The following is a 23,782-nucleotide window of genomic DNA, read 5'->3' on the forward strand; positions in this document are numbered from 1 at the left end:
GGAAATCATGGGTCTTTCGCAGTAGTGGAAAGTAACTGAGCACATGTTATCAAGTACTGTACTTAATTACAAATTTGAGATACTGTAGTTAGATTTTACTCAAGTATTTCCATAAAAAGAAAGTCTACTACTACAGTACATCTCTCGACCAAATATTGTACTTTTTACTCAACTACAATTATTTGACAGCTTTAGTTGCTAATTACTTTTCAGATTGAGATTATTATTACAAAACATACATTAACCACTCAAGCAGTATTTTATAACTAAAGTCTTCTGATATTTAGTTGACTAAAGTCAAATGATATTTTGTCGACTAAACTAAAATATTTCAGGTGACTGAAATGGATATCTGTTACAACGAGAAGGTTCTAAAACTATGACGAAAATCTTTGTCGACTGCGTTTTTTTCATTGACGAAAACTAAATAAAAACTAAGCTATGGTGACTAAAACTAAGACTAAATATATTAACAATTTCGTCAACAAAATAAAACATTAGGGGACTAGTGGAGAAGAGAGTCATTTTATGTTTGGTTGCTCTCAGGTGTTGCGCACTGAAAATAGCCGATCTACAAGCTCACAACGCGTGGCAGCGTGACGCGTCGTGAGCTTGCAGATCGGCTATTTTCAGCACGCAACCAAATGTAAAATCAGTCATTACGATGCCATCAAGGCCTGCCAAAATACATCTTATGATATTTAGTCGACTAAAATTAGACTAAAACTTTTCAATTGATTAAATTATGACTAAAACTAAAAGGCATTTTATTCATATTTTATTCATTTTGACTAAAACTAAATCAAAATTTGCTGTTGACAACCACCGGTCGAAATGACCAGACTGCTGACCCGTGAGGAGGAGGGGGTTGTGGTGGTGGTGTTGGTGGTGGCGGTGGTGGTGTGGGGGGCAGTGGTGGAGGCATTGGGGCTGCCCTGGAAGGTGCTGTAGTCGGAGCCCCCGGTGTAGTTGGACGCCTCGCTCATGGTGCTCAGCGGCCGCTCCTTCTTGTCACCGCTGCTGCCCTGCTCTGACGGAGGCTTGTTGGCCGCCGACCTGGAGGGGAGAGAGAGAGAGAGAGAGAGAGAGAGAGAGAGAGAGAGAGAGAGAGAGAGAGAGAGAGAGAGAGAGAGAGAGAGAGAGGCATGACATTACACAATGGATAAAATAAGAGAGAGAGAGAGAGAGAGAGAGCAGTCACAGGGGAGGGGGGGAGGGAGGGGACAGTGGGACTGAGTTACTAGGGCCCAAGGTGGAGGGGCCTTCATTATTTTATACTTTAGCTATTGAAGAATAGCAGATATACAAGAGCTATACCTGCATCTGCTATTTTTGAAAAGTCGTGAAAATATGGGCAAATCTTTGAATATATATTTTTTAAGTGAACATTTGTAACTAAAGTTTGTTTCTGGGGGGGGGGGGGGGTGTCCCTGGAACTAAATATTTTGAGATGGGGGTCCGTGGCCAAATACCCTTTTTTAACCCTATCATTTTGGGCGTCCTTCATATGAAAAGGTTTGAGCACCACTGACATAGAAACATAGGTTTTTCAAAAACCTTGGAAGGATTTGAAATATCCATATAAGACTTGCACACATTTTCATGATTTTTCAAAAATAGCAGATCTACAAGCTCGCAGCGCAGCACTCGGTGCCGCACTGTGAGCTAGTATCTGCTATTTCTCAATAGTTAAAGCACATAATATGCGTGATAATGCGTTCCCAGTCTAAATGGGTTAAACCCCCTCCCCCTATGAAGAACATTCGTGGGGCCCCCCAGTGAATCCTTGTACCCAGGGCCCAGAATTTGGTGCGACACCCCTGAGAGAGAGACATAACATTACATATTGGATAAAATAAGATATTTAGGATAAGACCTTTAGGGGCCCCATTTGTGTCCATGCCCCTTTAATCCCTAAGCTTCTTTGCCTTTTGTTTTACAGAAAAACATTTTTAAATAGTTCAAATAGCTGATTTACAAGCTCACATCGGCTATTTGACGTATTTACAAATGTTTTTCAAAATTCACTTGGTTGCATGCTGAATATATCGGATCGAGAAGGTCACAACACGGCGCAAAACTGCGACACGTTGTGAGCTTAAACCTAAAATGACTTGTCTTTTAGATCCACTGGTCCCTCCCTAACATTTTAGTCTAGTTTTTATTTATTGACACAATGTATGATATATATTTAGTCTCAGTTTTAGTCATTGTAGCTTAGTTTTAACTCAGTGTTCGTCAGTGAACAAAATGTAGTCGACAAAAAATGTCGTCATAGTTTTAGTCGACGAAATTGATTGTGCCACAAGACGAGAGAGTAAGTCGCTAATCTCCAAGGCAGATTCTGTCCCTGCATCTATTTATGATTTCAGGCACAGCCAATCAGCCACCCTCTTATCTCATCCATTCCTTCTTCCCCCCCTAATGACACACGACCTCTCTGTTAAAGCCATTAGAGAGAGAGAGAGAGAGAGAATAGCAGGGATGGGTGAAATAATAATATAAGACGCAAACGCTGATGAAGGCCTGAGGTGCCGAAACGCGTCCGTTCGTCAGCCTCCTGCCGCGGTAAATTAAAAAGAACACAGCATGCCTGTTGTGGGGGGAACATTTGACAAAAATAGCACATCTAGCTGTACAAGTTCACGTGTTGTTGTGAGCTCGTAGATCGGCTATACTTTTGGTATTGAGCTATATTTTCGTCCATGCCTTACCCCTTAACCCTAAACTTCTTTGCCTTTTTTCTTTAACTATTTTGAAAAACATCTAAAAAAAACCTTCAAATTGCCTATCTATTATATATCTAAGCACACAGCTTGTAGGCCTACTGTAGATCAGCTATTTGAAATATATAAAAAAAAAATAGAATATATAAACTACATTGCAGTGCACATCATGGGGTGATCACTGCTTGCCTCATGTGAATTGTTTTATTTTTATTTTTGTTTATTTTCTGTTCATTTCGTTGCTGAGTGAGGTCAGCAGTCAAAGTGAAGTGAGTGAGATGAAAAAACCTGGGTGAAATGTGCCAATCTCAACAGGAAACATCGGTAGGCGTCTGGGGGTCCCTGAAGCTAAGTATTTTGAGATGGGGGTCCACGGCCTCATACATACAGTATACTGTACTGGCAATCTTGGGAATCAGAATCGGCCTCTGGTTTTAATGGGTCAAGATGCTGTGAGTCTGCTGCGCACCATCTTTGCTTTCTTAAACTACTGTCTTAAACTACTGTCAGTAGAGCACACTTAGCCCGGGACTTCAGTCCTATTGTGTTTGAATAACAAAGAACAAGAGAGAGACTGAGAGATGGAGACAAGAGAGTGAGAACAAAATGGAGAGTTTGGTGCATGAATCACGGCTATTATTCCCTGGGCGTCTCTCTAGCTGATATATGCCTCCGTGCCTGACCAGTTTAAATGGCCTGCCAACTTGGCCCTGACAAATTGAAGCAAATCAAAGTTTTTTTTTTTTTTTTTGCCTCCAGTCGAGTAGGAAGGACATTAGCTAATGTAAGGAAAAGGAAAGTTCAAGGTCCTCTCAGAGTCCTGACTAAAATCACTGCTCTCCGACGTGTCAGCAAAAATATTTTGGAGAAGCGCGCACCGATGAATTTCAACGCCTTCACAAATAAAGATATATACCGCCACAGAGTATATTCAAATGGATTGTCAGGCAGCCCGGCTCCCTTCCAGCATGTTGCATTTCCATCCACTGTACTGTAAACTCTGTTGGTATTCTACCAGACTGACCTGTTTTGTTATTGTTGTGGAGGGCAAACAACAGCATGCAGAGTTTTTAATCAAGCCTGCCTGCAGTTCTGTGTAGCTCAGGGGATGGGTGCCGGTTGCCGGTTCTTTAGATGTTGCTATGTGGTCCCTGGGCTGTCTGTCTGGCACTGTTAACATCAAACCTTTGTTTCTATTTTCCCCCTTTGTTGCTTGCTTTCCAGCCCTTACACAATAAAACGTTCATTTGAAATGTTAATTTGATGTCCCCTTGTATAGGAGCAAATCAAAATGCGATGGTCAGCGCAGGGGCAAAGCCACACTATACAGTGCTGTCTGCCTATGGGCATGCATGTCTGTTGGTGTGGTGACTTTTAAATACTTCACCTGTAAGCAAAGAAGTGCTTTAGAAGAGTAATGCTGGTTTAATAGATTCACTGATAGAGTATGCCTATAATGTCTGCTGTAACCCACATACATTTTTATCCCACGATTTTTGTAAGCCGGTTTCATTTGTCTAATGTAATCCTGGGCACTACAACTCCCTCTGCCAACCTCATGCTTCCTTCTATGCATGAGGATTCCAAGCCGCTTCTTTTCACCAGACAGGGGGGAGTTTCCCTGGTTGGACGTAGCGCGTGAAAGGAACACTTTATTCCAACCAGTTCCTTTCCCCTCCATCAGGCGCCCCGGCTGGCCAGGGGGAGGCAGTATAGAGACCAGGATTACTGCATGTTTTTTCTGTTTCTTTTTCTGCAAACTCCACACAGAAAGGCCCTTTCGCAACCCTGGGCACTGATGACGTGGAGGAGAGAACACACCCCCAGCACCCACGGCGTCCCCAGCGGGAATCAAACCCAAGACCTTCTAGCTATGATAACTATAACCGAAGTTTGACATTCATTTAATGGCCAAAAATGGCCCACGTTCTCGGCCGACAACGGCCCTAAGCCACATCAACCTACTTGCTGCTGTTTCGCAACATCATGCACGTACAGTCGTAGGCATTCGGCATTCTGTGATTGGTCGACTTTTGAAGCGACAAACATACAGCCAAAACCTGCTCTTGGGTGGCTCAGCTCTTCAGCCACGGAATTTGTGGCATAACTGAGAATATCAATCTCCAGCGCTGCCAAATCACTTACTTAGTTAGCTTACGATAGATGACTTTTAATGGGGAACCTTTTACCTAAAGTTATTTAGGAGTTAGATTAGGGAATTACAGTTATGTTTAATTTGGACTCAATAGGTTCAACTGTGCCTTCATTTATTCAGGGGAACAAACTACCAGACTATTCAGTCACAGGGCGGCCCTCTCAAACTAGCTCCATCTCAAGTATTCAGGATCAGATTAACCAAAGTCCATAATGAATTTAAACATTGTACATTTAAACTTTGTTCCAGCTTGATTATATATATTTTTTTACTCCTTGCCATTAGTTGCTTGTAATGCTGCAGAACCTCAGAACAATTTACTACTGCCATCATTCCACTCTAGATAAGAGAATCGGCTAAATGCCTAAAGAGTGTAATTGCTTTTCGTCTGGGCTTTGACCGAGAGACAGCCGCTGGCCGCCGCGTCCACGTCCATGGACGCGGCCGTGGACGCGTCCATGGACGCGGACGCGAAAAAACCGTCCGTGGACGCGAGGCCGCGTCCACGGACGCAAACGGCCGGCCGTCCCGGCCGTGGACGCGGCCGTGGACGCGGCCGTGGACGCAGACGGCCGGGGACGCGGCCGTGGACGCGGACGTGGACGCAAACGGCCGGCCGTGGACGAGTCCATGGACGAGGCCGCGAAAAAAAGGCAGCGAAAAAAGAAAAAAAAGGTGTCTATTGTATGTATTTTTTGATGGAGAATTCAAATATGACCTTCTTTTTTGCATAGGACAACTCTAACCTGCATCAATTGGTATTTTATAATTGCCAATTGTACCCTATCCATCTGAAAAACAAATTGGATGTCTATTGTATGTATTTTTTGATGGAGAATTCAAATATTACCTTCTTTTTGGAATAGGACAACTCTAACCTGCATCAATTGGTATTTTATAATTGCCAATTGTACCCTATCCATCTCAAAAACAAATTGGATGTCTATTGTATGTATTTTTTGATGGAGAATTCAAATATTACCTTCTTTTTGGAATAGGACAACTCTAACCTGCATCAATTGGTATTTTATAATTGCCAATTGTACCCTATCCATCTCAAAAACAAATTGGATGTCTATTGTATGTATTTTTTGATGGGGAATTCAAACGTTACCTTCTTTTCTAGATAGGACAACTCTAACCTGCATCAATTGGTGCATCAACCTACTATCTATCTATCTATCTATCTATCTATCTATCTATCTATCTATCTATCTATCTATCCATCTATCCATCTATCTATCCATCTATTTATTTATACTTCACCTTTAGTCCAGAAGAGAGTTCAGCATCAGGAACTTGCACACATGGAACTGTGTCATGACTGTGTCATGGAGCTAAAACAGGGCTATGTTAAATACTCAAAATGACTCTGATGGACCAATCAGGGTGGTGGTGGGGGGAGGGATCAACAATAGACAGAAACTGGATAATGCTTTGTTAACTGTCCCACCTAAGTCCCTGCTAGTCTGAACAAACATCACCTTCCCTCTCATAACACTACTACTACTACATTTATATAAAGCTGCTCTTGCATTTGAATTCAAGTCTGACACAAGTTAAGGTTAACTTAGGTAGTATTTCATTTTGCTGGCTTTTAGGGTCTGTGTGTGAGTGTGTAGGCTCACAAATTATTATAATTGTCATTAAGTGACTCTATCTATCTATCTATCTATCTATCCATCTATCCATCTATCCATCTATTTATTTATACTTACTGTTTACATTTTCTATAAATATTTATTTCTATATAAAACTCAGTTGTGTGGAGTTATTGTGTGCATTTTCTTGTAGCTAAAGAGTCCATTTGTTCACTAGACATTAAGTCAAGGTTACTATTTTGAGTTGAAGCTAAGTGTTTTATTGCTTTGTGGTTTAACATGATTTAAAAGGCAAATTCATTGTTATGGTTACTTTAGAAGACTGCTTTTGCATTCATGAGTTAAAAAGAGAGCCAAGCTAATTTAAAGAGTTAAGTTAAAGGAACACAAAACATGACCTAACTCGCTGCCATTGGACAGACAGTTACAACATAGGCCTACTCTTATCTTTCACAGAACAGACAATTATCATTTGTTTTATCTATTTGAGACTATGTAGCTGCTCTATGGGAAATAGAGCATTATATCAGCCTATTCAATTGATAATGACCAATGGGTGCCAGTTTCTAAGTAGTTAACCATATTAACATAACAATATATGTGGCCTAGACATGGATATTGCCCAATCAACTCGTAATCTACAGAAATGTCCACCACATCACACAGTATAAAACTTAGTAGGCTCAGTGGATTCACCTATGTTAAATCATGTCAGGTTAGTTTGGTTCAAGGTTCAAGTATAATAATTTATGAGACAAAAATGTAAACAGCACAAATGTACAATCACATCTCGGCTAGAATGATAACATAAAGTCCTGACTACTCCTTGTTATTGTGGTCCTAAATACTACAATGATTAGTTTGGATGCATTGCTTCTATCATGTCCAATTAAAAATAAATACATTACATACATACAGAAATCTGCCTTCTCCTGTATTGTATTAGTGACATTCATTATAAATAGTAAAATAACAGGACAGAGCAAAAAAGGCCTCTGTTGTGTCTTTATCTGATCACATGCAATCAGACACTCACACTGCACAGCAATATATAAACTTTATTACAGGCTCAAGGCCCACAGGGTAAGAAGACAATACATTACAAAGATAATAATTTAAAAAAAACAACAACAGAGAGTACATTCACAAAGCCCCACCGGAGCTAAAGAGGCACTCATGCCACTCATGCCAGTGTCCACTAATGGTAGACGTGTACCTGACAGAGCTACATCCAGGGTCTGTCATCAGTCTCTGGAACAATCTGAAACAATGTATCTTTCCTGTGGCTGTTATAATGAACACAAACAGATCAGAAAGTAATTTAACATACAACAATGTAAGGGATTCCTTTCTATTAAAAGCAAAATCATAACTGGGTCAAAGTTGCTTGGTTCTCCCCATATAAAGGCATGTAGGTAACAGTAACATGATATTATGTCATGAATGATAAAAGTAATGTTTAAACACTTTGATGTGTGTGAGTTTATCTGGAGACTTACTCAGTCTGTGACTTACAGAGATCTTGATGGTCTTTGGGTTCCACCCGTTCATCAGAATTGCCGCTGGTGCCGTCTAGAGATTTCATCTTCACTTGAAGTCTGGAGTCTATTATGTACAGTGTATTCTGGACAGTTGTGGACACTCTGCAACTAACCTAACCTAACACACACTATGTGTTAATGTTGATCAATATAATAATGTAAAAATACAAAGTTAAGTAGACCTAAGTAAGAAATAGTAAATACATTGTAATAATACATTGAAGGGGAAAATGTAGGAAAACAAATGCAACTCAACATTGAATTTATGGCAAACATTTTGCTAACCCTTTCCAAATAATATACAATTAAGAAGTGGGATGTTACACTTAGTAAGAGAAAGAATTAATGAAATATTACATTTTTAAAAAGCTAGAAGACTCACCTATTATAGTAACCATGTGAATTGCTAATAATGTTATGGGTCAGATGTGTAAAGATCTATCACATTGTATTGTTCTTTTCAGACTCAACAATAATAATGATGATGTTACTTAAATGCTGATCAATGTGTGAATCTGGCTCTTATCAGGTGTGTGTTTTCTCTCCCTGTCCTGTGCTGTCCTCAGTTAAACCAAGACAGTGCTGTTGTGACCAATGTGGAAAAGCCTTCAGCTCAATTTATTATCTCAAAGTAGACCAGAGAATTCATACCGGAGTGAAGCCATTCAGCTGTGAACAATGTGGGAAGTATTTTGCTCGGTCTGGACAATTAAAAGATCATAAGCGTTCACATACTGGAGAGAAACCTTATTGTTGTGACCAGTGTGGGAAAAGATTTGTTCAAAAGGGGATTTTAAAAGAACACCAGAGAATTCACACTAGAGAGAAGCCCTATTGCTGTGACCAGTGTGGGAAAAGCTTTACTCGATTGTCTTATCTCAAAATACATGAACGAATTCACACAGGAGAGAAACCATACAGCTGTGTCCAATGTGGGGAAAAGTTCAGTTTAATGGCTGCTCTGAAAGTACACCAGAGATTTCACACCGAAGAAAAGCCTTACTGCTGTGAACACTGTGGCAAACGTTTCACTGTAAAATCTAGCCTCGTACAACACAAGAAGATTCACACTTGAGAGAGACCTTACTGCTGTCACCAATGTGGGAAAAGGTTCACTCTGAAGACGGCTCTGAACAGACACCTGAAAATCCACACTGGTGAGAAGCCATATACTGCTGTGTCCAGTGTGAGAAAAGGTTCAGTGATATGCATCATCTCAAAGCACACCAGAAAAATCACACTGGAAAGAAACCTTATTGCTGTGACCAGTGTGGAAAGAGCTTTCCTAGACTGGAACATATCAAAATACACCAACAAATTCACACCGGAGAGAAACCTTATATCTGTAACCAATGTGGGGAAAGCTCTGTCAGGTACACGTCTACCGTTAGAGGACACTGGCATGAGTGCCTCTTTAGCTCCGGTGGGGCTTTGTGAATGTACTCTCTGTTGTTGTTTTTTTTAATTATTATCTTTGTAATGTTTTGTCTTCTTACCCTGTGGGCCTTGAGCCTGTAATAAAGTTTATATATTGCTGTGCAGTGTGAGTGTCTGATTGCATGTGATCAGATAAAGACACAACAGAGGCCTTTTTTGCTCTGTCCTGTTATTTTACTATTTATAATGAATGTCACTAATACAATACAGGAGAAGGCAGATTTCTGTATGTATGTAATGTATTTATTTTTAATTGGACATGATAGAAGCAATGCATCCAAACTAATCATTGTAGTATTTAGGACCACAATAACAATGAGTAGTCAGGACTTTATGTTATCATTCTAGCCGAGATGTGATTGTACATTTGTGCTGTTTACATTTTTGTCTCATAAATTATTATACTTGAACCTTGAACCAAACTAACCTGACATGATTTAACATAGGTGAATCCACTGAGCCTACTAAGTTTTATACTGTGTGATGTGGTGGACATTTCTGTAGATTACGAGTTGATTGGGCAATATCCATGTCTAGGCCACATATATTGTTATGTTAATATGGTTAACTACTTAGAAACTGGCACCCATTGGTCATTATCAATTGAATAGGCTGATATAATGCTCTATTTCCCATTGAGCAGCTACATAGTCTCAAATAGATAAAACAAATGATAATTGTCTGTTCTGTGAAAGATAAGAGTAGGCCTATGTTGTAACTGTCTGTCCAATGGCAGCGAGTTAGGTCATGTTTTGTGTTCCTTTAACTTAACTCTTTGAATTAGCTTGGCTCTCTTTTTAACTCATGAATGCAAAAGCAGTCTTCTAAAGTAACCATAACAATGAATTTGCCTTTTAAATCATGTTAAACCACAAAGCAATAAAACACTTAGCTTCAACTCAAAATAGTAACCTTGACTTAATGTCTAGTGAACAAATGGACTCTTTAGCTACAAGGAAAGGCACACAATAACTCCACACAACTGAGTTTTATATAGAAATAAATATTTATAGAAAATGTAAACAGTAAGTATAAATAAATAGATGGATAGATGGATAGATAGATGGATAGATAGATAGATAGATAGATAGATAGATAGATAGATAGATAGATAGATAGATAGATAGATAGATAGATAGATAGATAGATAGAGTCACTTAATGACAATTATAATAATTTGTGAGCCTACACACTCACACACAGACCCTAAAAGCCAGCAAAATGAAATACTACCTAAGTTAACCTTAACTTGTGTCAGACTTGAATTCAAATGCAAGAGCAGCTTTATATAAATGTAGTAGTAGTAGTGTTATGAGAGGGAAGGTGATGTTTGTTCAGACTAGCAGGGACTTAGGTGGGACAGTTAACAAAGCATTATCCAGTTTCTGTCTATTGTTGATCCCTCCCCCCACCACCACCCTGATTGGTCCATCAGAGTCATTTTGAGTATTTAACATAGCCCTGTTTTAGCTCCATGACACAGTCATGACACAGTTACATGTGTGCAAGTTCCTGATGCTGAACTCTCTTCTGGACTAAAGGTGAAGTATAAATAAATAGATGGATAGATAGATGGATAGATGGATAGATGGATAGATAGATAGATAGATAGCTAGATAGCTAGATAGATAGATAGATAGATAGATAGTAGGTTGATGCACCAATTGATGCAGGTTAGAGTTGTCCTATCTAAAAAAGAAGGTAACATTTGAATTCCCCATCAAAAAATACATACAATAGACATCCAATTTGTTTTTGAGATGGATAGGGTACAATTGGCAATTATAAAATACCAATTGATGCAGGTTAGAGTTGTCCTATCCCAAAAAGAAGGTAATATTTGAATTCTCCATCAAAAAATACATACAATAGACATCCAATTTGTTTTTCAGATGGATAGGGTACAATTGGCAATTATAAAATACCAATTGATGCAGGTTAGAGTTGTCCTATGCAAAAAAGAAGGTCATATTTGAATTCTCCATCAAAAAATACATACAATAGACACTTTTTTTTTTTTTTTTCGCTGCCTTTTTTTCGCGGCCTCGTCCATGGACTCGTCCACGGCCGGCCGTTTGCGTCCACGTCCGCGGCCTCGTCCACGGCCGCGTCCCCGGCCGTCTGCGTCCACGGCCTCGTCCACGGCCACGTCCACGGCCGGGACGGCCGGCCATTTGCGTCCGTGGACGCGGCCTCGCGTCCACGGACGTTTTTTTCGCGTCCGCGTCCATGGACGCGTCCACGGCCGCGTCCATGGACGTGGACGCGGCGGCCAACGGCTCTTGCTGCTTTGACCATTGACACAGGCCAGTCCCAGTGTGCAGAATGTCAGCAAGTGACGCCATTTAGCCTTTACAAAACAGGGACCCATTGTCTGAGAGCCGGATGTCCTAAAATTGCTCTCATTTGGTGGTTACGTGGCTGGATTGCAGGCAGATTGATCGTGTGTCGTATTGAGTGGTGGCCATGGTGCCTCCAGTGAAGGGACCCCGTGCACAGTGAGTAGGCAGGGTGGAGCCCCTTCCATGCAGTGGTGGACAAAGACTTTAACCACAGTCCTTCACGAGTCAAGTGCGAGTTGCTCAGTGAAATCTATACTTGAGTTAAAAGTACAGTGCTTGAAAGTACAAATTACGCTGTTCATTTAATTTTTATTATCAATTTAATGCTGTATTAAAAAATCGTACGATTTTCCAGAAACGTTCCAAAAAGTGAAAAATAGCTATCTGCAGATCTGCTATTCATAATAATAGTTTTTCCCTTGTAGGGAGTCAAAAGTACACAAACGCAAAAGTACAAAAAGCTTCATAAATACACACACACATATCTTTTGTAGTACTCCAGCCCTTTATAAAAAGGGCTACATTTGAGAGAGCAACTTTGTAGTGGAGTAATATTTGACCAGGAGTATCTACACTATTGACTCAAGTACTGAAGTCGAGTGCTTTGTCCGCCACTGCCGTCGACTGCACTGTTTGTTCTGCACTTCAGTGACACCATGATTAAACTGGACAGAGAGCCCCGCTGAGACGGACCATCATTCAGCCACTGAAGCAAGGATCAAACTGCCCTATAGGACAGGATGAACACCACGCAGCCTTCCCTCCCCCTGGACATTTGTCTCTTTGTTCAAGCGTTCTGTGGACATTAATGTTTATTTACTGTGTGATTTACCCGGCCGGTGAGTGATGTTACTGCCACATCCTGTTCTATTTGAGCCGTGTCCTGGTGCTCCAGTGGGCTCTCTCTGTGTTATCTGCTTCCAGAAGAGGACATTCATCTTGAGGAAACAACAAAGCTGGTCTGATACTACTATGACTGTTCTACTACTATGAACTATGACTGCTAATCCTCTCTATGACAACTACAGTAGTAAGCTTATGTAACGGAGGTGATCCGAACCTCCCCACCCGGGTTCGTACCCGGGTCTCCCACGCGAAAGTCCAATACCTTAACCACTAGACCAAAGAGACATCTCTTTGGTCCGGGGGAGATACTAGACTTTTGAGGCTTCAAGGCTGGGGCTGCGACTCTCTCCGTCACACTCACCCCCCTTTGACCTCCTCCTACGGGGAAGCCCGAATCCGGGTCACGGCACCAATGTAACGGAGGTGATCCGAACCTCCCCACCCGGCTTCGTACCCGGGTCTCCCACGCGAAAGTCCAATATCTTAACCACTAGACCAAAGAGACATCTCTTTGATCCGGGGGAGATACTAGACTTTTGAGGCTTCAAGGCTGGGGCTGCGACTCTCTCCCTCACACTTACTGCTATAGAGCTTTTTCTGCCTGGGCACCCAGGCTCTGGAATGCTCTGACAGAGGCTATAAGACTATCTAGCTCACTGTATTCTCAACAACTGAGAAGTCACAACTGAAAATTCACCTGTACACCAAGGCTTTTAATTAGCCTTTTTATGTAGTATTATGTATTTTATTTAGTATTCTGTTTTAGCTTTTAATTTTTAACTGTTGTTTTTTATTTTATTGCACTGTATTTTATTCTGCCATTGGAAAGCACTTTGTTTTGAAAAGCGCTTTATAAATAAAGTTTATTATTAATATATTATTGGGACCGTAGGTTGCAAGTTTACTATGAAAACGGTTGCAAGTTTACTATGACCAGTAAGACTCCCTAATCGGGAGATAAGCGACCGTTGGTCGCTTATCTCCACAAATAGGCCAAAAGTTTGTTTTACCAATTATCAAGACATACGGGCAGTTGACAGTTTGCCATGGTTACTCATTGAAGTTGAATCTCCATATATGGAGATAACCTACGCATCACACTAAGTCTGACCTCACCAGCCCATATTTGGGCATGAGCAACTTATGTCTCCATATATGGAGATATGATGACATCACACAGTCCTCAGCCGATGATGTGGCGTGATGTCATACAATACACAAACGAGCCCTACAGTATAAAGGGGCAATTCTTGCCAGGAAAGAAGCATTTCTTCGACTCAGACCTTATCGCCAGGGTTGGCTTATAGCAGCTGTCGGTAGGACCATATATGGATTCTGTTAGTGTGGATCTCCTAACAGGGCATCATCTGGGATACAATCCCTTTCATGCCCATATATGGAGATCCCTAACAGAATCCCTTTTATGCCCATATATGGAGATCCCTAACAGCATCCCTTTTATGCCCATATATGGAGATCACTAACAGCTAACAGAATCCCTTTTATGCCCATATATGGAGATCCCTAACAGAATCCCTTTTATGCCCATATATGGAGATCCCTAACAGAATCCCTTTTATGCCCATATATGGAGATCCCTAACAGAATCCCTTTCATGCCCATATATGGAGATCCCTAACAGAATCCCTTTTATGCCCAGTTGGTTGCTAGGGTAAAAAAACATGGTTGCTATGGTAAACAGTTGGTTGCTAGGGTAAACAGTTGGTTGCTAGGGTAAAACCATGGTTGCTAAGGTGGTTGCTAACGTACACTAACAGACCAGCAACAACAGACTGTTGCCACAGCAACATACACAAAGGTTTGTGTACACATGTGGTGTGATGTCATACTGAAGATATATGACATCACACCGTACACAAACAAAGGTGTGACGTGTGACGTGTGACGGACGGACGGACGGACGGCCGGTGGAGGTTTTGGTAGTAAACTGCTCCCTAACGGTCGCAATAAATCCAAACTAACCAGTAAGACTCCCTAATCGGGAGATAAGCGACCGTTGGTCGCTTATCTCCACAAATAGGCCAAAAGTTTGTTTTACCAATTATCAAGACATACGGGCAGTTGACAGTTTGCCATGGTTACTCATTGAAGTTGAATCTCCATATATGGAGATAACCTACGCATCACACTAAGTCTGACCTCACCAGCCCATATTTGGGCATGAGCAACTTATGTCTCCATATATGGAGATATGATGACATCACACAGTCCTCAGCCGATGATGTGGCGTGATGTCATACAATACACAAACGAGCCCTACAGTATAAAGGGGCAATTCTTGCCAGGAAAGAAGCATTTCTTCGACTCAGACCTTATCGCCAGTGTTGGCTTATAGCAGCTGTCGGTAGGACCATATATGGATTCTGTTAGTGTGGATCTCCTAACAGGGCATCATCTGGGATACAATCCCTTTTATGCCCATATATGGAGATCCCTAACAGAATCCCTTTCATGCCCATATATGGAGATCCCTAACAGAATCCCTTTTATGCCCATATATGGAGATCCCTAACAGCATCCCTTTTATGCCCATATATGGAGATCACTAACAGCTAACAGAATCCCTTTTATGCCTATATGGAGATCCCTAACAGAATCCCTTTTATGCCCATATATGGAGATCCCTAACAGAATCCCTTTTATGCCCATATATGGAGATCCCTAACAGAATCCCTTTTATGCCCATATATGGAGATCCCTAACAGAATCCCTTTTATGCCCATATATGGAGATCCCTAACAGAATCCCTTTTATGCCCATATATGGAGATCCCTAACAGAATCCCTTGTATGCCCATATATGGAGATCCCTAACAGAATCCCTTTTATGCCCATATATGGAGATCCCTAACAGAATCCCTTTTATGCCCATATATTATGGAGAAATCCCTGCTCTGAGTATCTGACATCAGTGTGATGTCACCTGTTTAAGCCCATATATGGAGATCCCTGCTCTGCGTATCTGGTTGCTATGGTAAACAGTTGGTTGCTAGGGTAAAAAAACATGGTTGCTATGGTAAACAGTTGGTTGCTAGGGTAAACAGTTGGTTGCTAGGGTAAAACCATGGTTGCTAAGGTGGTTGCTAACGTACACTAACAGACCAGCAACAACAGACTGTTGCCACAGCAACGTACACAAAGGTTTGTGTACACATGTGGTGTGATGTCATACTGATGCGGAGATATGAGCAGGGCAAAGGTGTGACGTGTGACGTGTGACGGACGGACGGACGGACGGACGGACGGACGGCCGGTGGAGGTTTTCATAGTAAACTGCTCCCTGACGGTCGCAAAAACGGTGTTATCTCTGTCAGTCACGCCTGACACTGTGGTTCTATGGGTTTGTCTATGATTCTATGGGTTTGTCGCTCTGACATCATGCTCTGATGTCACTGTGATGTCAGGGGAACCACTCTTAACGAAATGGGTTTGCCGCTCTGACATCACGCTCTTGCTTGATGTCCCTTTTATTCCCATATACTGTATGGAGATCGCTGATGTCATCACGAGTCACACTTGCAAATTAATTACGTCCTTGTCTGTTTTATGTCCATATATGGAGATCCCTGTCCCGAAGTCATCAATATTAAGCGCATATCTGGGAATGCCCATATTTGGTAATGCCCATATATGGGCATATTCTGACATCACATTGTTGATTATCATGCAGGGGTCTCCATATATAGGTAACTGGTCCGATATACATCACTGGCCAGATGGCCAAGAATTGGCGCATGTCGCCCTGAGGCGTCTTATAGTTATAGCCAGGACATCAAGTCTATGACAACTATAGTAGTCTATTATGGAGTATTACTACTAGTACTATGACATACTACTTAGTGCTTACTTACAATTATGACTACTTGTTCTATAGCTCCATTTGGAACCTCACTCTCTGCTATTAGCTCTGAGATTAAGTCAAAACTATTAAAGGCATACTTAATTAGTACTGCTACTAACTCTTAATTCCTAAGCAACAGATCTACCTCCAACAGGGTTTGATCATTGACTTTAAGGGTAGTTTATCATAACAAAGCAGCATAATCCAGTTCAATACAAACGATTTACAAGTGATTGAAGCACAGTGATGGTCTTTGAGTGAGAGTGCATGAGAGTGCATGAGATGTCATCGTGTAAGAGCAAAATACAAACCTCAGCCAAGGGGAAATTATCTATTGGTTTCAGATGGTAGCAAAATGTCAGTTCATTCTAAATGACACACCGAGTTATCAATCAATCTTTTCTTTTTCTTTTCTTTTTTTTTGTCACCAGCCATCCACTGCGGGCAGATCAGATGGCAGACACATTCATCATTCCCCACCACTTCGTTTGATTTTGTTTTGCATTAGCTGTGCAGGAAGATCATTTGGCAATCCAATACACAGTCTGAAAACCCAGTTAGCATTAGGAAAAAATGGAATGAGACGGATGGAGCCAGTTATGAAAGATGAACAGAGCTTGAAACGAAGCTTAGTTCACCCCCCAAATAATTACTTATCACACCCCATGAAGCCTTGAATTCATGGAGATTTATTTTTGTTTTTGAGACAATAATTTGATGGCTGAAGACTGTCATCAAATTATTGGCTTACAAATGGGACAAAATTTTAAAAATAAATCGTCATGGGATGGGTAATTGATAGGAAATAAGTCCTTTTTTTGGGTGAACTACTCCTTTGAAAGGCTAGAGACGCTAAACTGACTTTTTTTCTTCCATTTCCAGCCTTTTTTTAAGCAGAGCACTGTCACAATTTTTAAACAGTTTGGACATTAGCGGAACAATAAGAAAATGTTACAGTATAGGTGCCATTGTTAGTAAGCTATAGCGGCAAGCTATATTAAGAAGATTTTTATGCCCAATTGTTTTTCTCCCCATATTGGCAAAAGTTTGAGGACTGGAAAGGTTATAAATATTCATAAACAGTGGTTCTCAATGTTTTTCATTTCAACAACCCCCAGAACTACTAAAGTGTACAAAATGGAACACTCTCACAGTTAGAGACCTGTAAGGGTCAATTTGGAACCCCCTCTAGGAAGTAGGAACCCTGAGGGTCCTTGGACCACCCTTTGAGAACCACTGATACAAAAAAACAGGATATTCATTTAGACCATGTGGTTTTCAAAGTGGGGTCGGAGGACCCCCAGGGGTCCTTGGTCCACGTCCAAAATACATATTCATTTGGGTGTCGTTGGCGTGAAAAAGGTTTGAGAGCCACTGATGTGGAAAGTAATGATTGGACTTGACCACTTGTAAACCCCAGCATCCGTATTGTGGCGAAAGCTTTCGCAGGAAAATTGCAGATCGACAAGCATCCGAAACTGTGGCGAAAGCCTTCTTCGAGAATAACCGGTCGTCAAGCCTCACAACGCGTTGCAGCGTGACGCGCTGTGAGCTAGACGGCCGGCTATTTTCAGCGAACGCTTTCCCCAATAAACAGCAGAGAACTGAAAATACACTAGCATAGAGCCCTGAGGGACTCCGGGTTTAGTTTAAGTGGTCATTAAGGGAGAAACGCTGAAGCCAGAGCAGCAGAGCAGACTATACTGTGTATAAGACGTTTACCTGGCGTCAGGCTCTGGATCAGGTTTGTCAGGAGGGACAAGCTTTCCACAACTCAAGCTATAGGAACAACAACAGGACAGGGGGAGGACAAGGAGGGGAGAACAAAATATAACAAAAATAAATATATATAAATCATAGCAAATTAGGTAAATGATGATAAATGTGAAAATGAATAAATAAATGAGTAAAACAAATCCATTTTTCATTGAACGTCATGAAGCTGCTTTGAGCACAGTCAGTTTTTGTCCTCAAAACTCGAAGAGGTCTTGAAAATGTGTGTGCGTGTGCGTGTGCGTGTGTGTGTGTGTGTGTGTGTGTGTGTGCGTGCGTGTGTTTTGAGTAGCCAATTATTTGTTACACTTCTTTCACCAGATTCCTGGAGAGGGAGAGAGAGAGAGAGAGAGACGCGGTTCGATAGGTGTTCACCACAAATGATTTACCGTTGTTTATTAACAGCTTCCTGCCTTTAATTAAATTGATGCATGCAGTAAAATACCTGCCCACCCACCGAGGAGTCTAGGACAGTGGTGGTAGTTCAAGTCCCAAAACAGAATATTTTTTTATACTCTGGCTATTCAAAAATAGCAGATATACAAGCCCACACCACATTGCAATGTGACGCAAAGCGTTGTGAGATTGTACTGTAGATCTGCTGTTTCTGCCAAGATATTTGACAATGTAGAGTGAAAAACAGATCCTTCCAAGCACTTAGGTGGTTAAACTGTGACCTCTGCATGCTTCTCTCTCTCTGAAATGCCCTTTTCTGTATGTCTGTCTGTCTGTCTGTCTGTCTGTCTGTCTGTCTGTCTCTATCTATCTCTTAATTTAGTCTTCTTTTGGGTTTGGAGCAGTAGGTACAGTCAACAGGTTGATGTGAGAACAACATTGAGACAGCAAGCAGATGCAGAGCAAGAACAAATCAAAAATAGAGGTGAGAGAGACACACACGCACAACACACACACACACACACACACACACACACACACACACACACACACACACACACACACACACACACACACACACACACACACACACACACACACACACACACACACACACACACACACACACACACACACACACAATCCTTAGGTGATTTATTTTAGAATCAGAGCAGTGAGCTAATAAACCCTTTTGCAAATCCCGCCCCATTCTGCCCTGTTACTATGATGGGACATTAACCCTGGGCAGATTGTTTTTATAGTGGAAGTGGATGGGATTTTTTTTCCCTTCATAGCCTCATTACAGCTATATAAAGTACCAAAGGAAAAACACCTAGGTGATATTAATAAAAAGGGAAGACAAAGGTACAGTAGTTACATTGCAAAACAGGGGATTTACCCGAAAATATATGTTTTAATTTGTTTAATCCCAGTGGGACAGAATCCTCTTTGCAGATTCTTTTATAGTGGTAGTGGATGCGATTTTTTTCCCCTTCATAGCCTCATTACAGCTATATAAAGTACCACAAAAAACACATCTACGTGATATTAATAAAAAGGGAAGAAAAAGGTACAGTAATTACATAGCAAAACAGTAGTTTTCCCCCGAAAAATAAATGTTTTAATTAGTTTAATCCTCTGGACCAGAGATAGAAAGAGAAGCGCATTGCATCTTGGGTACTAGGAAGAGGACAGAGAGAATGTTTCTCCTCACATAATAGGCTGGCTTTTCGTAATTCTGCCCATTTAAATTATATGTACCCAATCGTGACTCTTAGACCATTGATAAGGTACATGTGAACTAGTTTGTTGAAGCTTATTCGTTATGATGAGCGAGATCGCTTGACGCTTGCCGTCGCTATCACCGTACCGGCCGATCTCCGTGTCGCGCAGTGCGGACAGTTTTTGAAAGCCTGAAGCAACATTCTCCACTGCACAAACTCCACCCCCGATAGCAAAAAGTGAATGATTTTTCTGGTTGGCCAGTCAGGGAGTCTCAGGGACCAATCAGAAGGCTGACAAACGGTCTATTGACCACATTCACAGGGTGACCAGTTTGCTGTTACGTGACACTTGTTTTTCCAACCCTCGAATTATGTATGATGTATAGGAGCAAAACATCTGCCATGTGATTCTATTTATCTACACTTTCCAGCAATCTCGTCTCGTTATGTACGGATGCATGTCTGTCTGTCTGTCTGTCTGTCTGTCTGTCTGTCACATATCTCGTTCGTCCAACTGTCTCTACAACTGCTCAGACTCCGGACGGGCATTCAAATAATTGAAAAGAAATAATCGGAAAGAAATAATTGGAAAGAAATGCACACAGCCCACCCATCTGATACGGCTGCCGTGTTAAGTGGTCAGATGGGTGGGCCACAAACGCTTTTTGTGATTTTCAAGTTGGGCTTTGATCCAGAAAATGTGAGGAACCACTGAGTTAAGCAAACATTAGGGAGAGGACCAAAGGAAAATTATAGGGAGAAAAAAGGGTGGAATAGATCAGTGGTTTTCAACCTTTTCAGGCTACGACCCCCAAAATAATCAGATTTTAACTGGGGACCCCCAACCTGATGAGCACTAAGAGTTACATTTTGTATAACTCGGATCTATTATGAGAATAGCACATCTACATGCTCACAACTCCTCGTAACGCGAGGCATTGTGAGCATGTAGATCGGCTATTTTCACAATTTCTGCTTCTAATATTTGACAATTTGGCCAATGTTAAATTTGTCATTGTAGAGGTATTAAAAAGTCCATAAACTGTCATACCCTCTAGAAACTTTATGTTGGTTTCTTTACTGTTGAGTGAGAAAACAATGTTGCACATTAAGTTAATCATCTGGGGACCCCCCAAAATGATTTGGGGACCCCCTTGTGGGTCCCGACCCACAGGTTGAGAACCACTGGAATAGATAACAAATGCTCAGGATTAAAAAGAGAAAGTCATTAGCGAAGGTGAGAGCGGCTGCGAAAGATCCTAATGAGACGAGAAGAGAACTTTTCCTAAGAGGGGGAGGGCAAAAAAATTAAATAAGCAAAAAACTTTTTGGGGGCTGAATATTAAGAGCTCCTAAATGAAGCCACTTCTCACTCAGAGTGACATCTGAGTGGGTGAAGAGAGGAGTGTTTGTGCCTCGAGCACCAATCCAGTGATTTACAACACAGGAGGCGAGACAGGCGGAGAAAGACACAGAGCAAGGGACGGAAGGCAAGGTGCAGTGGTGGAAAAAAGAACTCGCATATTTTACGTAAGGAAAAGTATCAATACTGCAATACAGAAATACTCTACAAGTAAAAGTCTGGAATTCAAAATGTACTTGTGTAAACAGTATGAAAGTGTTGGCATCAAAATGTATTTAAGGTACCAAAAGTAAAAGGTTTTTTTTTGTTGAAAATAGCAGATCTACAAGCTCACAAGTGAGCTTGTAGATCGTCTATTTTCAAATCGCCTAGGAATTAAATATAGGGCTAAAGTGGTTAATGTATGTTTTGTAATATTTTAATCTATATATGCAAAGTAACATCTGCTACTGTAAATGCATACGTGCACGGATTTCACGCACACCTACATCACGCATGCACGCAAGCAGATGTGTCGCTCACTAGGGAAGTTGACTTCAATCGCCCGAGGCCTTTGACTGCTGGATGAATAAATGTATGAATTTGGTATTTCTGCCAACATAATATGAAATATAGATTGTGAAACTTCTACAAGGGTCTGTACTGCACACATAGACCTTGGTCTTACAAAGGGAAAGTATTCCATTCCCTGGGGGACTGGCTGAAATGAATAGTGTTCTATACATAGCGTAGTCATATCCACTGATATCAGCACCTTTCCAAAAGTCCAAAATATTCTATATCCTGTAAACTCATGCAGTCCAATATTAAGAATTTAAATTACTTAAAAAAAGTATACAAGTATACGCTGTAGTGCAGGGGTCTTCAACAGGGGACCTGGGACCCCTAGGGGGTCCTCGGAGTTACTAGAGGGGGTCCTCAAAATCTTCCAATCCTTTTTATATGAACAACTTGAACCCTAGTGTCCATATTCTGAGAACTGTGGCCAAAAATAGCAGATTTACAAGCTCTGCTAGATCTACAGATCTGCTATTTTTGGCAAAGAGGTTTGGTGTAGAGGGGAAAAAGAGCAGACTAAGTACAGAGTAAAAGGTCAATTAGGTAATGACGGCTCATGTGGTTAAATATCTGAAAACACAAATTGACATGAATCCAAAATACACTGATGATTGTGCTGTCAAACGATGAAACTAATTATATGGAATCTATGAAAAGGTAGTGGGGGTCCCTGCTTCATCTCTCTCTCAGTTATGCAATACCTGTTGAATCCGTTGTCACAGAGTATCCATTGATGCCATATATGGGCATTATTGGTCGGATGTTTTTTTTTCTGGACAACCAGATCTCCACGGGCATATTGGTTACCACCTGTCCGCCTTAACTGACTCCTCTCCAAGTGAATACCTCTCGTCACCAGCCTACAAGCTACAAGCTCACAACGCGTCGCACAAGTTGTGAGCTTGTAGCTATTTTCAAACATTTAATTGAACTTTTACTTTTGGTACTTTAAGTACATTTTGATGCCAACACTTTCATACTTTTACTCAAGTACATTTTGAATTGCGGACTTTTACTTGTAACAGAGTATTTCTACATTGCAGTATTGCTACTTTTACGCAAGTAAAAAATGCGAATACTTTTTCCACCACTGCTAAAATGGGTAAGACAATGTTCTGTGTCACACATGTGACTTGGCGCTAACTTCAGTGTGTCAGCTGCTCAGGTGGTTGGAGCCAAGGGCATCACAAGGGGGGGAAGAGTGGGACTGAGTTACTAGGGCCCAAGGTGGAGGGTCCTTAATTATTTTATACTTTTTTTATTGAAAAATAGCAGATATACAAGCTCACAGCACAGCACCGAGTGCCGCGCTGCAAGCTTGTAGATCTGCTATTTTTGAAAAGTGTGCTAATATACCGTATGTATTTTTTAAGCGAACATTTGTAATTAAAATGTTGCTTCTGGGGGGTCCCTGGAACTAAATATTTTGAGATGGGGGTCTGTGGCCAAATACATATTTTATTTTTCTAAAATCTACAAGCTCGCAGCTTGTATATCTGCTATTTTTCAATAGTTAAAGCACAAAATAATGGGTAATAATGAGTTCCCAGTCTAAATGGGTTAAACCCCGACCACCCTATGAAGAACATTCATGGGGGGCCCGCAGTGAATCATTGTACCCGGGGCCCAGAATTTGGTGCGACACCCCTGGTTGGAGCTTTTACTTTCCTCACCACTCAGAGACATGCTGTCATTACCACAGACCTCACCTCCACCCTCCCATGTTAAACACTCCTCATTTGCAGTAACTTTCCCACCTCTGCTGCACGCAGTGCCAACATATTTAAAAATACAACCTCGCACATGGTTTATTTGCATATGCTGCTCTCTCTCACACACACGCACGCACGCACGCACGCACGCACGCACGCACGCACGCACGCACTCACACCGACACACCCCTTCTGCATAGTGCTAATAGGAGCAGTGTGTGACAAAGGAGATAATTGGGATGGGAGAT

The 23,782-nt window shown here is 41.3% G+C and overlaps 1 protein-coding gene across 1 annotated transcript in view; it reads right to left on the reverse strand.

Annotated features, from left to right (window-relative positions):
- Window positions 1-23,782, reverse strand: part of plekha5 (pleckstrin homology domain containing, family A member 5) — a gene marked incomplete at its 5' end in the record, with an annotated part of 320,140 nt that overhangs the window by 77,491 nt on the left and 218,867 nt on the right. Inside the window, 2 exons of the mRNA XM_080754816.1 lie at window positions 852-1,056; window positions 18,232-18,288. Of these exons, the coding sequence (XP_080610942.1) occupies window positions 852-1,056; window positions 18,232-18,288 (262 nt within the window). The remainder of the gene's footprint in view (window positions 1-851; window positions 1,057-18,231; window positions 18,289-23,782) is intronic.

The sequence above is a fragment of the Nannobrachium achirus genome, assembly GCF_963921795.1.
Source record: "Nannobrachium achirus genome assembly, chromosome: 23".
Taxonomy (NCBI): domain Eukaryota; kingdom Metazoa; phylum Chordata; class Actinopteri; order Myctophiformes; family Myctophidae; genus Nannobrachium; species Nannobrachium achirus.